This window comes from Amphibalanus amphitrite, unplaced genomic scaffold, assembly GCF_019059575.1.
Source record: "Amphibalanus amphitrite isolate SeventyFive unplaced genomic scaffold, NRLGWU_Aamphi_draft 001078F_arrow, whole genome shotgun sequence".
Taxonomy (NCBI): Eukaryota; Metazoa; Arthropoda; class Thecostraca; order Balanomorpha; family Balanidae; genus Amphibalanus; species Amphibalanus amphitrite.
The window spans coordinates 197,064-212,345 of NW_024882572.1; the positions used below are offsets into that span (position 1 = coordinate 197,064).

The window sequence follows — 15,282 nt, forward strand, 5'->3', positions numbered from 1 at the left end:
TGCATTAATCCAAGTAAGAGTCATTTCGCAAGGTCAGATCACTACTGAGTTGAGAGCAGATACCAGAGGTATGCATTAATCCAATTTTCCAGCCTCTGACATTAAAAAAAAAACTGTGCGAGCAGATATAGCGAAAAAGATGACGTCCGGATAATTTCGTTACACCCTGTACCTGTCAGGAGGCCCATAAACGTCAAGCGCCCGCCGCGCTTCGAACCCGGACTGTTGTAATCGGGAACGCGTGCTCTCACCACGCGGAGTCCAACGCTCTACCGACTGAGCTACGGGACCGGCATCCCGGGTGATTGTTTCTTCTGACACCCAGGACGTGGCAGAAGCGATCTTGGACAGAAGCCATAATAGGGAGCTCTTTTTAGAGCTTAGAGCTACCGTCTTGATCACTATGTACTGTGAACAAACCTGAGAAGCTGAGTGTGTCTTCATTGGTTTTCTTTATGTGTGAATGATGAGTTTATATGGCATATCCCTTCTAATATTCAGGGTTTTTTTTGGAAATTTCAGGTTCATCTGCATTTTGCAAGTGTTGCTACACTTCAGGAGCATTGAAATCTGTTTCGAATGAAGCACTAACCAATGCTCATTTAGTCCGAAGATACGTGTGAAGTTTGCTGGCTTGAAGAAGTGGCATTTTATTCCTCCTTCATATATCCAAGATGGATGAAGTTTTAAGGTGAGATAAAACATTGTGGTATCCAAAATAAGGCATATTTAAGGGCAGGTTTATGTTTTTCCATGTGTTACCATTCCCAAAATGTGTTCAAGTAAATTCTCTTAACTTTTTTTTTGCTGCTGATAATTGTGCTGCCTTTACAAGTAGATACCACTTCAATAAACAGCCGAACTATAGCTTCCTAGCATGCCCTGATGAATTTTTTTCTCCATTACCACGTTATTAGCATCACCAGCTGTCACCAGGATCGGCAGTACGCTCGGTTCGCCTCCAGTGCAGCCCCGGTGACGGTGGTGCGGACCGCTGCAGGTACGGCTGCCTCCAGTGCAGCAGCCCCGGTGACGGTGGTGCGGACCGCCGCAGGTACGGCTGCCTCCAGTGCAGCAGCCCCGGTGACGGTGGTGTGGACTGCCGCAGGTACGGCAGGATGATGTTCATCTACGACACGACGTGCTGCACGCGCGAGGAGGACGACCCGGCCGAGGCCATCTGTTTCCTGCGCTGCGGCGGCGGCGGCGGCGACGTAGTGCAGGAGCTCTCCGGCGAGGTGGACGCAGACGGCGCGGCCATCGTGGACAGCGCGGCGCTCCACCTCGTCTGTCAGCTGATGGGCACCGCCTTCTTCACTGAGAAGGACATGGCCACCTTCCCGCGGCTGATCCGCCTCCGGCACGGCCAGTTTGTCCTGCACAGAGAGAGCAACTTTGTCTGGGTAAGCACTCGGATATGGAGAAGTCAAGGTGCTGGAAACAGGCTTTCAAATAAATGTTATGTGCCTTCCCTCTTGATAAGCTGTGAATGCAAAGACAGCTGAACAACTGTAATATGACTCGCTCTGGATCGGTGCGTTAAATAATTCTCATTGGCTGTCTTATATGTTCCTTTACCTACTAGATATTTTATCTCTACCAGTTTAGCTCACGCTGAATACACTGTCGCACCGAACGTTCCACAGCGAGTGCCTCTTCAGCTGATCCTTCCGCTCTCTGTCTCAGGTGATGCACACCCTAACCCAGTGTCTCCGCTCTCTGTCTCAGGTGATGCACACCCCTAACCGAGTGTCTCCACTCTCTGTCTCAGGTGATGCACACCCCTAACCCAGTGTCTCTGCTCTCTGTCTCAGGTGATGCACACCCCTAACCCAGTGTCTCCGCTCTCTGTCTCAGGTAATGCACACCCCTAACCCAGTGTCTCTGCTCTCTGTCTCAGGTGATGCACACCCCTAACCCAGTGTCTCCGCTCTCTGTCTCAGGTGATGCACACCCCTAACCCAGTGTCTCCGCTCTCTGTCTCAGGTGATGCACACCCCTAACCCAGTGTCTCCGCTCTCTGTCTCAGGTGATGCACACCCCTAACCCAGTGTCTCCACTCTCTGTCTCAGGTGATGTACACCCCTAACCCAGTGTCTCCGCTCTCTGTCTCAGGTGATGCACACCCCTAACCCAGTGTCTCCGCTCTCTGTCTCAGGTGATGCACACCCCTAACCCAGTGTCTCCGCTCTCTGTCTCAGGTGATGCACACCCCTAACCCAGTGTCTCCGCTCTCTGTCTCAGGTGATGCACACCTCGGGCGAGGACGAGCCGTACGTGACGCGCGCGCAGCTGACGCGCACGCGGCAGGCGCTGCGGCTGCTGCACGGCAGCCTGTCGGCGCTGCTGGCGGCGGCCGGCGGCGACCGCGGCGTGCTGCGCCGCCGGCTGGCGCGCACGCTGGGCCCGCTGCTGGCGGCCGCCGGCGGCCAGCCACCGCTCGAGCGCGTCCTGGACGTGGTGCCGCGACTCGACTGGGCCCAGGTGGGTGGTGGAACGACGGTAGTACGATGGGAAACTTACCGGTGTCGGACGCCCGAGAATCACCGGTGGCACTGAGAAACATTGTACGTTGGTATCTAAATGGAGCATCTGGTGGCTTTCATAGGTCAGCTGAAACAAACAACTTCACATTCAGAATGTGGTTTTGTGTAGATTTAGCTAGATAAGCATGGTGGCGAAATAATGGGCTGGTTCAACGTACTTATTTGCTTGCGCTCAATGACGTTCTTCTTGTCACTAGGCTTTCACGCAGTGCGAATTATTTCCAATGATTAAATTAATGCATGGTGCTGGTCAATGTTAGGTCAGTTGGCTGCATTCAGTATCGGTCCATAATCATATAGAGCGTCTCGTTGATGTTGTCTTTCGTCCACCAGTTGATCCTCGTCTGATATGTCAGCCTGATGTGTACGCCTGCCGTAGCCGTCGGCTGCCGTTCTGCCCGCTCCGTGTGTCTGTTGGCCCGTGTGTCTGTGTGTGTGTGCACTGTGCACCGTGTGGCGGTAGTTCGGCGCGCCGTGTGGCGGTAGTTCGGCCCGCCGTGTCTATTGGCCCGTGTGTCTGTGTGTGTGTGTGCACTGTGCACCGTGTGGCGGTAGTTTGGCGCGCCGTGTCTTAGTCGTACCTCCGCGCGCTGTCCGTTCTCAGAAGGACGACTTCATAGCGCAGCAGTTGTCTGACGTTCAGAGCGCGGCGCTGCGGCTGCCGGGGGTGCTGAGCTGCACCCTCTGCTGGGACGCCAAGTAAGCACCTCTCCACTGCCCGGTACCCGGAATGATGGGGGCGAACCGACTGCATGATTTATCTCATGCGTGTGGTGTTTGGGTTTATTTACTTGTTATGCCCACTTGTAGTGCACTTTAAGCCGACATGTTTCACACGATCACGTTTGCTGAAGATGTTAGGCGATTAACCCGCGCCCTGCTGGGGGGGGGGGGGGTGTTTGAACACCCCCCTTATGGTTTTTCGCGAATATCTCAAAAACGGCGGCGCTCCCGCCGCCGTTTTTGGTACACCTTATCATACATCAATTCTACACATGTTTTGAAAATTTCAGACCAAGGTCATTCAAGGTCAGGTCACCAGGTCACTTGAAGTGACCTCACCTCATAAAAAGTTTCAATGTCTGTCATAGCTACACCGAGTGACCGATTGCTTTGAGACTCTCAGCGATTGCTAAGAGTAATAGCATGTACAAAATGTATATCTCAGAATTTTGATATCGATGACCTAAGGTCAGGTCAATTTTGCGACCTCCCCATTATAAGTCAATGGGAGAAAATTGAAATGCGCCTCTTTTGGACGAAAGACATTATAAACGCTCCCAAACACTGAATTACAAGTGGTTTAGACACACTGAACATGAAAATGGTGTCCGTGACCCCTGTTTATGCCCTGAGGTCATCTTAGGTCACGAATGGTATCTAACAGTTTTTCGCAAATAACTTTTGATAGAGGCATGCTAGAGCGATGAAAACGCCTTAGATGTGTTCAGCTCGACGATACGGATCGACTGATATGCAACATGACCCTTTCCGGTCAGGTCATGACCTTGACCTGAGGTCAAATTTTCAAGTTGACCTTTCAAGGTCAAGTTATAGTTCATTCGATGCGTCTTGACGAGAGGAACACGATGCCGGTAAAAGTAAGCTCGTACAAGGCTTGGGTCAAAAGTTATTGCAGAAAAACTGTTTCCGAAAAAAATAGGCTATTTTTGCAGTTTTTGCCCCCTGCAGGCAAAACCGTTGACGTTAGGTCAAATCTGAGAAAATTGCTCAGAAAGGGCGTTAATAGGGCTATCGAATGTGCTTTTCCGCGGCGCTGTAGCTCTATTGGTTCCCGAGTTATGCGTTGGCTTCTTGGAAATTGTCGACATTCGACCTGGAAATCGGCGAAATTTTGCCTTCAATGACCTCTGGTGACCTGACCTTTGACCTGACCAAAAAATTGACCGAAGTGATTTCCTCATTATTTTTGACGCTCTTTCGAACGCCGCCTTCCGCGTATCGCTACGTGGCCCAGGAGCCGAGTTAGAAGGGGGGGGGTGTTCAAACACCCCCCCCCCCCCCAGCAGGACGTGGAAATCCAGGACCCCCAGCCGGGCGCGGGTTAACGTCCTTATTTGATATTGATGTGTCTGCTGCAGGGTTGTTTCGAATGACGACATCGAAGAGGTGCTCGAGGTTCTCGTCCACGTTCACCGCCTGTCAGGGGTAAGGAAGAACCACTCAAAAGGTGGCGACCGCACGAACCGCGCTACTCATATAGGTTACAGCTCGGATAACCGGTCTCTTAGATTAGATAGTAGCTCAAACTCGTTGTAAACAATAGTCAGTAAGATTTAGGTCAACTGCAGGCTGTCCGTCTCATTCACTGAACGTGCTGTCAATCGTCCGTCTAACCTGTTCTTTTTATCTCGAAATCGAATAGCCATGTAGCGATTCGGTGTCTGTGCCGGTTCCAGGACGCCTTTGACCTGGCCGACGTGGACTTTGTGATGCCTCCCGGCACGCTGCTGGCGCGGGTGCACCTGGGCGGCGCGCTGGCCACGGGGCTGAGGGCGGGCGCCGAGAAACGCTGGGTCCGATCCGAGGAGGTGGGTGGCATCGCCGGCCGAAATGGGTCGCGGTGTGGACGCGGTGTCCGCCGTTTGTTTAGTCAGAGGTGCCGGTGGATAGTAGTGGGCTGATAATGGTGGTCTGATAGTTGGGTGGTAGTCACACTAACATAAGTACTTAGAATAAGAGGTTTGTTTTCACTGTTTTCCTTGTGACGCTTCATAGTTATCAACGCTAGGGAATTGGCACTAATTTCTCTGATAATAACTCTGCGACGCTACTCGATTATGATGTATGGTGATTGGTGAGAGGGATGGGTCCACCCGTGCATTGTTTCCCTTGAGTCTATGCTGATGTAGCTTCACATTAACACTACCGAGCTGCTCCCCTGGGTCACGTTCACTCTACCGGCTACCCGCGCCGACACCTGTGTGCGTTTGCCCACAGTTTCCGCCCTCCTCCTCGCCCTCCGACCTACCGCCGCTCGTGGCCATTGACGAGGCTACAGAGGGGACCGGCGGGGGCAGCGGCGCCGCCTCCGTCACCAGCTCAGCGCAGGAGGGCGGCGCCGACGCCAGGCCGGGGAAGGAGAACCGGCCGGACGCGGTCCGGCGCCGCCGCCGCCGCCGGCGACAGTCGCCGGACAAACGGCCGGTGCCGGCGGACCGGCTGGCGGCCGCCGCGCCGGCCGGGCCCGCCGAGCCGGACCCGATGGAGTCTGAGTCGCCGGCCGCCGTGCGGCACCGGATCAGCGCGCTGGCACTGCAGGCGCTGTCGGCCGAGTGCGCGCGCGCCGAGCAGCCGCCGCCGCCGGCGCTCGACGAGATTCCGGTGCGCCAGCTGCGGCGGCGGTCGCGCGCCAGCCGCCGGCCGCGCCGCAGCCTCACCGAGCTGGACGTGCCAGAGCCGTTCTCCAACCTGGCCTACCTGAAGCGCCGCCAGCCGGACCTCTACCGCGACGAGGTGCGCAAGCTGCAGGCGTCGCTGCCGGACAACCAGCCGGCGTTCACGGCCGTCTCGGCCAACCCGTACAGCTTCGGTATCCCCCGCTCCAACCGGCTGTACACGCCGCGGCTGGCGGTCGCAGAGCCGGCCGGCGTCGCGCCGCCGCCCTCCCCGTCGGCTCGCGGTCCCCCCTGGCGACCGGTGCGCGGCGCGCCGGCCGGCTACTTCTCCGAGAGCCCGCGGCCGGCCGGCTCGCCGCGCGGCCGGCCCGTCGGACGCCGCTTCTACAGCGACGGCGAGGAGCTGAGCTGGCGGCCGCGCCAGCTGGCGGCGCAGCTGCCGGACGGCGGCACCCCGCAGCTGCCGGCCGACGAGCCGCTCGTCGCGGCGCTGCTCTACACCCACGCCATCGGCAAACTGCGCTGTCACGTGCTGCTGGAGCCGCCGCGCGGCGCCGCCCTGCGCGGCACCGTGCAGCACCTGGTGAGTCGCAGATAGCGGCCATCGGAGCTGACCGAAGGATGTGTGATGACAACTGTGTGAGCGTGACAGCGAATGCTAGAGGCCGCATGTCGATAGCTTTGTGATTCCAGATCAGTCTCTGAATGCGCAGGAGACAACACACATTTCTAGAACGATGCTGCACCGCTCATGTTAGACTTGTTTTTTATGTTCAGAACTTCAGAATTACATACAACGGGATGCCAAGGGATGAACAGGTCCTCGTCAAGGCTAACTTGATTGCCTTCCGGCTTCCACCAGAGCTTTATCGCGTACCAGCATCACAACAACAGCCCTATCTCCTCCCCCGCAGAACCACGTGACCGGGGCCGGCCTACTGGAGCTGGAGACGATGCTGCGCAGCTACCGCTCGATCCCGTCCTTCCACGGCCAGCACTACAGCTACGTGTCCGTACGCGAGCGGCCGGCCGCCGGCGGCGACGGGCCCGCCGCGCCCGACGCCGGCCCCGGCCGCCAGCTGGAGTCAGAGGGCGCCACGCGGCTCGACTCGCACCTCGTACAGATGGTGCACGCCGACCTGCTGGCCGGCCGGCTGGCCGACTGCCGCATCAGGTGAGGCCGGGACGGCTCTGCTGACACGATGATACCAGGCTGGGGGAAGCCTAGTCAGAGGATGGGGTAGAGTAGTGGAAGGACGGGGAGAGAGGGAATGGAGATAGAATGCATGTATCGGAGGAGGGGCGGGACTGCTCACTTGCGCCAGGACTGCCCTCTGCCATTTGTTTGCCTGCTCCGTCTCGTGGTACCTCGTGCTGTGTGTATAATCTAGCAAGCGGTTCTAGTCACTGAGAAATGTTTAGCTTCTGGCTTAGACTTAGGCTGTAAAAATGCATGACTGACATACTTAATACTGACGTATGTGAGTCTGCCATTAATACCCGGCTCTCTGTCTAATGGCCACCCCGTTCCGCCGGCGGCAGGACGCCGTCGGACGTTCTCCTGGCTCAGCGGAGCGGCTCCACCGAGACGTACTACCAGCAGCGCACCTCGGGACTCCAGACCGGCCTGCCCGTGGTCAATGGGCCGCTCTCCCGTGTCGACGACCGCGCCAGGAAGCGGCTCAGCAAGAACCACGGCCTCATGCTGGGCTGACGGCCCGGCCCGGCCTGGCGGCGGCACGGCAGGCGGTCAGTCCTAGTGGTGCTTCAACAAGCGGTCAGTTCCATTGGGAAACCACGAAGTAGTGGCGGCACTTCTTATGGATGAGCAAGACTGAGCGATTAGGCGGTCAGTCCTGTCGGAGGGGTATGTAGCAGAGCTAGTGCTTCAGTAGGAGATGGGTCCGACCACTAGGTAAGACGGCACCGGCGGCGGGTGCTGTGGGAGTCCCGCGAAGCCGGTTCGGTGGAGTGATCTGTAAAAGAATGGAATTCGCGGGGATGCGCGTCGATATAAGAGAGACCTTGAGTAGTAATGCTACAGAAATTTTGGTGTTGAATGATGGAGCCCCTGTCTCCGGTAATCGATTCGTATGCGGAAGGGTGCAGAAGACGACAATTTGAGTGCCAGCATCACCATGACATAGCATTAATGCTCAGCTTCTCTCGGCTGAATGGAGTCAGTCCCGTCTGCACCTGCTTTATCAGTGGCTAAGTAATGAAATCAAAGCGATTCTAGTGTTATTAGCGATGTGGTTAAATTGCCGTGTGGTTCAACAAGATGTGCTGTGAGGAGACTTTTCGGGCAGCTGTGCTTTAGTGGCACAGTTCTCAGATCTTGCATTCCGTTGATTTATTCCCGCATTCCGATGGCTTTCTCTTATGGTCATTTTATCCTAAGCCATGCGATTGGTACGGAGTGGATTCATCAACATTTAGTAGCGTCGTGATTGGTAGATAAGAATTCGCATTAAAAGTATGGCACCATCTCCACTCCAAGCCCTTCAAGCGGAATGGTGCGTTTTCAAGCGTTTTATTAGAGCAATTCCCGATCTAAAGTTAGTGCAGGAGCATGTCCGCCTCCCCGTGGCTTCAGTTTCCGGTGCACGTAACACGGAGACATTCCCTCTGAATGTAACCCCCTAGGACCCAATTATTGGGGTCTAGCCCTAGTGCCATGTGACGGCTGTTGTCGCTGAGAGCCAACGCCCGTGGGCCTTTTTTATCACATATAGTGGTAGTACTGTGCCACACTGTGAAAGGAGGACGCCGCGTGATCGATTAGTCGTGTCGGGCAGTGGAAACTGGAAACGTTACTTGGTGATGGCAATTGTATCTTGAGGCGCTTTCCCCCAATGGTTCATATAGCAGGATGGGGTCACTTAAACTGCGTGCTTTCTTTTTACCAGGCTTGCCTTATATTTGTGCGTTATTATTCTAACATATTTTAACGTAGCTTTATATGTAAATAATGAAATGTGCTTGAAATTTTATTGAAAGTTATGGTAGCGTACTTTTACACAGCATGTTAACGTTTTTCCCACATCTGTTGGTCTCTCTAAACCAGTAAAACGCCTTTTGGGCGACCAACGGAGCGAGCGAGAGGATGGGCCTTGCACGTGCGAAATTGCGAGGGGGTACCTCCAACTAACTTGTGCACTGCACCCTACTAACCGGTCTTTAGCGATGTGCCAAATTTCAGCGCAATCGGCCTAGCCGTTCTCGAGATCTGGAAGCGGCACACTGCACGTGCGCACGTGCAAGCGGGGTCCAAACTGACTTTTGCACGGCACCCTACTAACTGGTCCCCAACCGTGTACCAAATTTGAGCGCAATCGGCCCAGCCGTTCTCGAGATCTGGGAGCGCCCCCTGCACGTGCGCACGTGCTGTAGCACCCCAACCTTAACACATGCAGATGAATTATCTGATGGAGACCTAACTGTGTACCGAGTTTCAATTCAATCGGCCCGACCGTTGTGCCGTTATTGAGGTTGCAATTTTGGGGGTTCTTAAAAAATGTCCAACTTTACCACGCGCCACGTGCGGTGGTTGGCAAGAACGCATGGTGGCCATCACACCACAGAACTTTTACGTCCAAGTGACATTCAGTAAAGAAGACCGCTTGTCAATCGGATGTCCCGTTCCTAAGATATTAGCTTTTGAAGAGCGTCCCCACGGCCGGCCGGCCGGCCGGCCGCTCATACTCAGGATTTTCCCTTAATTCAGTATGAGACTCCGCTCGCTTCGCTCGCTCCGTAATCATATGCTTACCTGCGAAGTTTTATATGCGCCCATTGATGAAATGTACTTAAACTCATTTTGTATTGCTAATCCTTACAACTGATGTCCTTATGCTGTCTTGATTTTGTTCCATTTAAGCTAAATATTCACTCCAAGTTTCACAGACAATAAAAATCATTATAACTTGGCTGTAAAAATGGATGTGTGCTGTATCAACAGTGAGATTAGGCAAGTCGGGACTATGCGATTGCCTTTGTTGGTTGAGTCTTTTTATTGAGGCGTAAATTGCTTGAACGACAATAAGTCTTGGAGTGAATATTAGAGTTCAGTGGAACACCCTAAATGTATCGAAAAAGGCAGTCCTCTGTTGCTCGGCCACCTGTGTTTGTATCTGTGTGCCAGCCGCGGCGTGTCACCACAGCAGCCAGTCAGTGGCCTTCATCGCATGTCCGAGCTCTGCTAATGACGTCATCTGTGTACATGGCAGGCTGCTGGTGCATTTCATACGCCCCGGTTGGCACATCCAGCCGATGTTTTCACGTGAACGATTAGCCAATATGGCGTCATTGCACGTGAACTAGCTATGCTTGGAATTTTAGGAACGCGAGTTAATGCTATAAACATGGGTGTAGCATGATGGTCGCTTACGGCTGCTACTATATCATGTTAATCAAAACATAATAATTAATCCAAAGGTCCTCGTTTATCGTATGTGTAGTGTACCTGCTCTCTATTACTGCTATTTAATGTATATTTTACACGGATTAGTTGTGCGTCCATATCATACGGGAAACAGGGTCCACTTCGCTAATTCAGAAGCATAGGCTAGTTCTCTCCGATATACTCTGGTGGTTATACTCTTATATCTGTATTTGCTGTCTGTTTTTATAGCAGTGTGGCTTAGAGGGTATATTTCTATTTTACTCGTAGCATGCATGGTATGGCTTTATGCTCGTGCGATAGACGGGTTGTTTGTTTTGGTACTCAGCTGTGTTCATATTGGGAGCGGCGAAACGTTCGGTACTTACGAGCCACGTGCTGTGACCGTAGCGCCGTACCAGAGGCGATGTATGGGTAATATTCTAGCGGATTGTGTTATGGGTAACAATACAATGTATCCTTGTAAACGTGAAATGTTCTTTGACTTTGAATGATTGTTGCTCTGACTGGGTTATCCTAAAACCCTCATCCCTTTATGCCACCTCGACCAATGGAAAGAAGGTTTTCGATGTCTAATTGACTTTTTTCTTCGGAACTTTCCGATGTTTAAAATGCCGAACATTGAGCGACATAATGCACCATCCTTTAATTGTTGCATTACCATCTGCATGATGTATTCCAATTTCCAACAGTGTGTAATTTTCTACACATACGAGCATACAGTATGCATACTTACATCTGTCATGTCTCTGGCTTCCACAAAGAAAGGTCATTGACCGCTGCTGTCTCGTTTGTCCGCGGTACTTCTGGGTACTCGACGCCGTGCTATCTCACACATCCATCAAGCACAGCGTTTGCACTACAGGGTATACTGTATATGTACATATGTACTTTCAATGGCACACAGCCGAACGTTCCGCGGTTGACGCTGCTGTCGGGTCATTACAACCGAGGTGTCATGTCAGTTACACCCTGTGTCAGTGCCATGTCAGCTACACCCTGTGTCAGTGTCATCTCAGTCACAGCGGTGTCATTGTGGCACTGCAGCCGGCCGGCCGAGGTATCATCAGATCTGTGTTATCATCACAGCCCCCCCCCCCCCCGTCCCACAGCCATCAGCAGAGCGCCCACCCATGGGCGTCCGACGGGGCAGTGTTTGGTCCCAGCCGTCCCGGACCGCCCGGCGCCGAGGCGTCGGTTTATCGACGGCCGCGGCGTCCCACATTTGGACAGAGGCTGGGCCGCCGGATCGTCCGTGAACCAGCTATGGTTCCCAGAGAAATGACACATGGTTCCACACTTGAGACACGTGGTGCCATTTCCCGTTTTCACTGGAATGGCCTGTGGATCGAAGCCCGGTTCCGGGATTGTTTTGCCTTATCGCAACATGATGTGCGCAGCTCGTGAGTTTGGGACCATGCTGAAATTGTTGGTGTTGCTACTATCGAGTTGTGCTAATGTTAAAATGTTGGCGTCTACATTTTAAAGTGGCAGAAGGCTCCCATTGCTCGATGTTTTATTTCAATACGGTTATCTGCTAAAATGCAGTCTAATGTCTTTAAGCACCTTGAAGCACATGCGTGTGAATCGGCCGCTAATAAGACCTAAGCACTGTAGTAGGACCCTAATGGCTTTAAGTAAATCACTGAAATCATTAGGTATCCGTACGCCGTATTGTTATTGTATTGCAGCTAATCGTCTCAGTCCAGCAGCCCTTGCCTGTGGAAAACTCCACCCGCGCCTAACCTCGTGAATGCCGTCGGAGTGGTCGGAGTAGATAGATCCCCCCAGACGTATGCTCTGACGTATGAAAGTGCTGTTTATGTAACCCCTCAGTAGGTACCGTTTGTGCAATACGGAAGCATGGTCTTATATAAAACGTGTTTCGACACATGACCATGAAACTGACCTCGGATAGCAATTGAGTTATGGCGCAACTCGGTCTGATAAAACCGGTATATCGCTGCACAACACTGCGCGATACCGAGAAATACCGTCATCGGCCGGGCCACGTCCGAACACGGCTTCCGCTATGATGCGGTGATGTGTCCGATTGTCCGCACCGTCAACGACATCATGTTGATAGCACTGGTCAAGCCGCAGCGCTCTGGCACCTGCTGCAGAATTTGAAACATGACTGGCTTGTTTAATTAATTCATTTGTTGCCGCTACTGCTAACGGACTTCTGTTCTTACTGGGAAATATTCTGACTGACGATTCAACAATCATTCGGCACAAATAATGATGCATTTTTAGGAATGCGTTTTAGCCATGGTAGGTGCATTTCAATTTCTTTCGAGATTTCTGCCGCCGGTGCCGCCTTCCCTTTCTCTTTATAAACCTGCTTTGGACGGACGTGGCCTCGGCTCCCGGGAAGTGGCACGTGGACCCACTTCTGGGTTCCGCGGTCCCGGGAGAATAACATTTGCAATGTGGATCCACTCCGGATCCGTGATGACCCTTATGCGTTCCACAACTGGTTCGGGCCCTAAGCAAGGTATCATGATTCATGAGCCTCATTCCCAGTGGTGAATAGCTCAGAGCTCAGAGCTCAGAACTCGGAACAGCTCAGTGTCGAAGTTTTATGTTTTTCACTTTTTATTGTCGTAGTCCCCGGTCCAAGTTCGATTCGATGGCCCCCGAAGTGCCCATTCAGAGCCCAGTGAGGCTGTCCTGAGGAGGCTGGCCGAGCTGAGGCCGCGGAGTGTCTCCCCCATATGTCACGCCCCAGTGTTGTGCCGCCCGAGTTTTGACCCCGCTGCAGGCGGGCCGTGTGTTGACCCGGCAGGTCGGCCGGCGGTGGCGCCACTCTGCCGGCCAAGGACAGGCCGGTTAAATATGCGCCTCTGGTGCGGCTCGGTGACGCGGGCCGGCCGCCGGCTGTGATTGGCCGGCCGGCCGGCACGCCTTCTCGATCAATCCGCCGCGCGCCGCTCCGCCATAGTAAATACTGCGCCGCCAGTGTGCTGCTGAGCTGGGAGCTGTGAGGAGCTGGTCGCCGGCGGCGGGTGCTACTGGTGGGTGGATCACGTGCCGACGCGGCCTCTCGGCCGGTGTGGTGAGCTGTGTGACACGACGGAACAACACTGCACGACTCTGGATTACTTGTGTGCCCCGACGGAGCGGCCGTACCGGACTCTGGATTACTGCGTGGACGGCCGGCGACCCAAGGTAAGCGAGCCGGCACTCGGCAGCTGCTGGCACCAGCTAACCTACCTTACGGCTGCTGAGATCAGCTGCTTGACCTTACAGACGCTGGGACTAAACATCCGACCCTAATTTTCGGCCAGCGAATACCCTCCAACGATCGTCAGCCCATTTTTTCTTTCCCGCTCTCCGTGTTTTAATTATATAACTATTGATTATTCATGAGCATAAGATAAACTTGTGTGTGCATACAGCAGATGGATGTGTCTTCCCGGCCTGTTAGTCGTTTATCTTCCGTAACAGCTGGATGACCTATTTGCTGTAACAATCATGCATGTGTCGTTCATCTGCAAGCTTGTGTCACCCCGGATATGCTGCAGGGCCGGGTGTGTGGCTCCTGCCCCGTGACCTCGATTTACCGACCGCCCCTGTCTGCAATATCAGCCGCCGTACCGATAGGCGCGGTGACAGCTGGGCTTCTCTTTCTAGTTCGCAGCGGCCCCGCGGCCGGGCCGGTTAGCCGGCTTAGTGGATTGTGTGGCTCCTGACAAAGGCCTCGGTTTATTGCGTTTATTTGCAGAGCTCATTGTAGCACCGCGCTAACTCGTTACGAGCTGGCAGCTTGTCCGTCTTTTTTTCCGGTGACTGATGACTAAACTGAACCCCCGGGGGCCGTGTTAGTGTGACTGACCGGTAATCTGGGTCCCATCCCAGCCACTCTCTGGTCTAATGACGGCTGCACTGCATCCTGAACTCACTGACTGGTACCGTCGTCGATATCACTGCATACGACCTTTGCCTGGGTTCGGCCTCGGTCTCAGGGTGGGAAGGCCGCAGGGAGGCGGTTCCTGCACGCCGGTGCTTGTTTGTTTACACTGCTCCCGGCACGTGACAGGGCCTGGACGGCGGGGAGGGGACGCCTCTGGGGGGTCCGGGGGTTAGGGTGGCCACGGAGAAGGACCGTGGCCGCAGCGTGCCTTCGCCCTGCCGTGCATGACGCCGTAAGACTGGAGTCGCGTCTGCTTGAGGTCGCTGTGGCAGCCCGTTACACACTGCGCTGAAATGTAAACACGGGACGCACGTGACCGACTCCCCCTGCTCCCCTCGGAGGGAGGGGGGGGGGGCGTCTGTCCGGCGCCAGATACCGGACAGAGGCGGATGGCACGGAACGGCCGACCTCTGACCCCGGCGCCTGCTCCGGCGGCACTGCAGACCCACCGCAGCGGAGCCTGGTCCCAGCGACCCACCACAAAGGAGACCGTCCCGACCTCCTGTGGCTCGCCACAGTGGAGTCCCGTCCGATCCGGTCCGAACACCTCCGATCTACCAGCGGCCTACCGTGGTGGAGCTCCGTACGATGGGGAGCTTGGCCGGCCGCTGGCTCGGAGGTCGACGTCGAGTCTGGTCCGTCTCCGTCCCTTGGGGAGACTGGCCGGCCTGCGGCTCACAGTGGGCCAAAGTCGAGTCTGACCCGCCCGTCTCCGTCCCTTGGAGAGACTGACCGGCCTGCGGCTCACAGCGGGCCAAAGTCTAGCGTCGGGCCGCCGCTATCGGTCGACCACCACCTGGCGCGGGTCCAGTGGACTGACCGCGGTCCGCTGTGGTGTGCATGTCGGTCCATTTGGTCCTCCTGGCTATCCGCCGTGATATTCCTGGCTATCCGCGGTGATATGATATCCGTTATGCCGACCGAGCTCGATCGCCAGCGCCGCATGATATTGGTTTCATCGGTGTCAGTGTGGGTTTCACCGTTCACGGCTGACATTTCAGGGACATTGGTGTGACAGGAATGCCGGGGCGATGAAACTAAATGCCACTGACCTGGCCC

At 54.7% G+C, this 15,282-nt stretch overlaps 1 protein-coding gene across 1 annotated transcript; it reads left to right on the top strand.

Moving 5' to 3' along the window:
* The first annotated feature begins 520 nt into the window (after positions 1 to 520).
* LOC122369847 lies at positions 521 to 10,781 on the top strand. The gene is made up of 10 exons (XM_043344920.1): positions 521 to 691; positions 1,109 to 1,403; positions 2,245 to 2,484; positions 3,151 to 3,245; positions 4,649 to 4,715; positions 4,967 to 5,098; positions 5,508 to 5,666; positions 5,829 to 6,488; positions 6,820 to 7,079; positions 7,448 to 10,781. Exons 1-10 carry the CDS (start codon positions 675 to 677, stop codon positions 7,617 to 7,619), a joined length of 2,097 nt encoding a protein of 698 aa, XP_043200855.1. The 5' UTR covers positions 521 to 674; the 3' UTR covers positions 7,620 to 10,781.
* Positions 10,782 to 15,282: the final 4,501 nt, after the last annotated feature.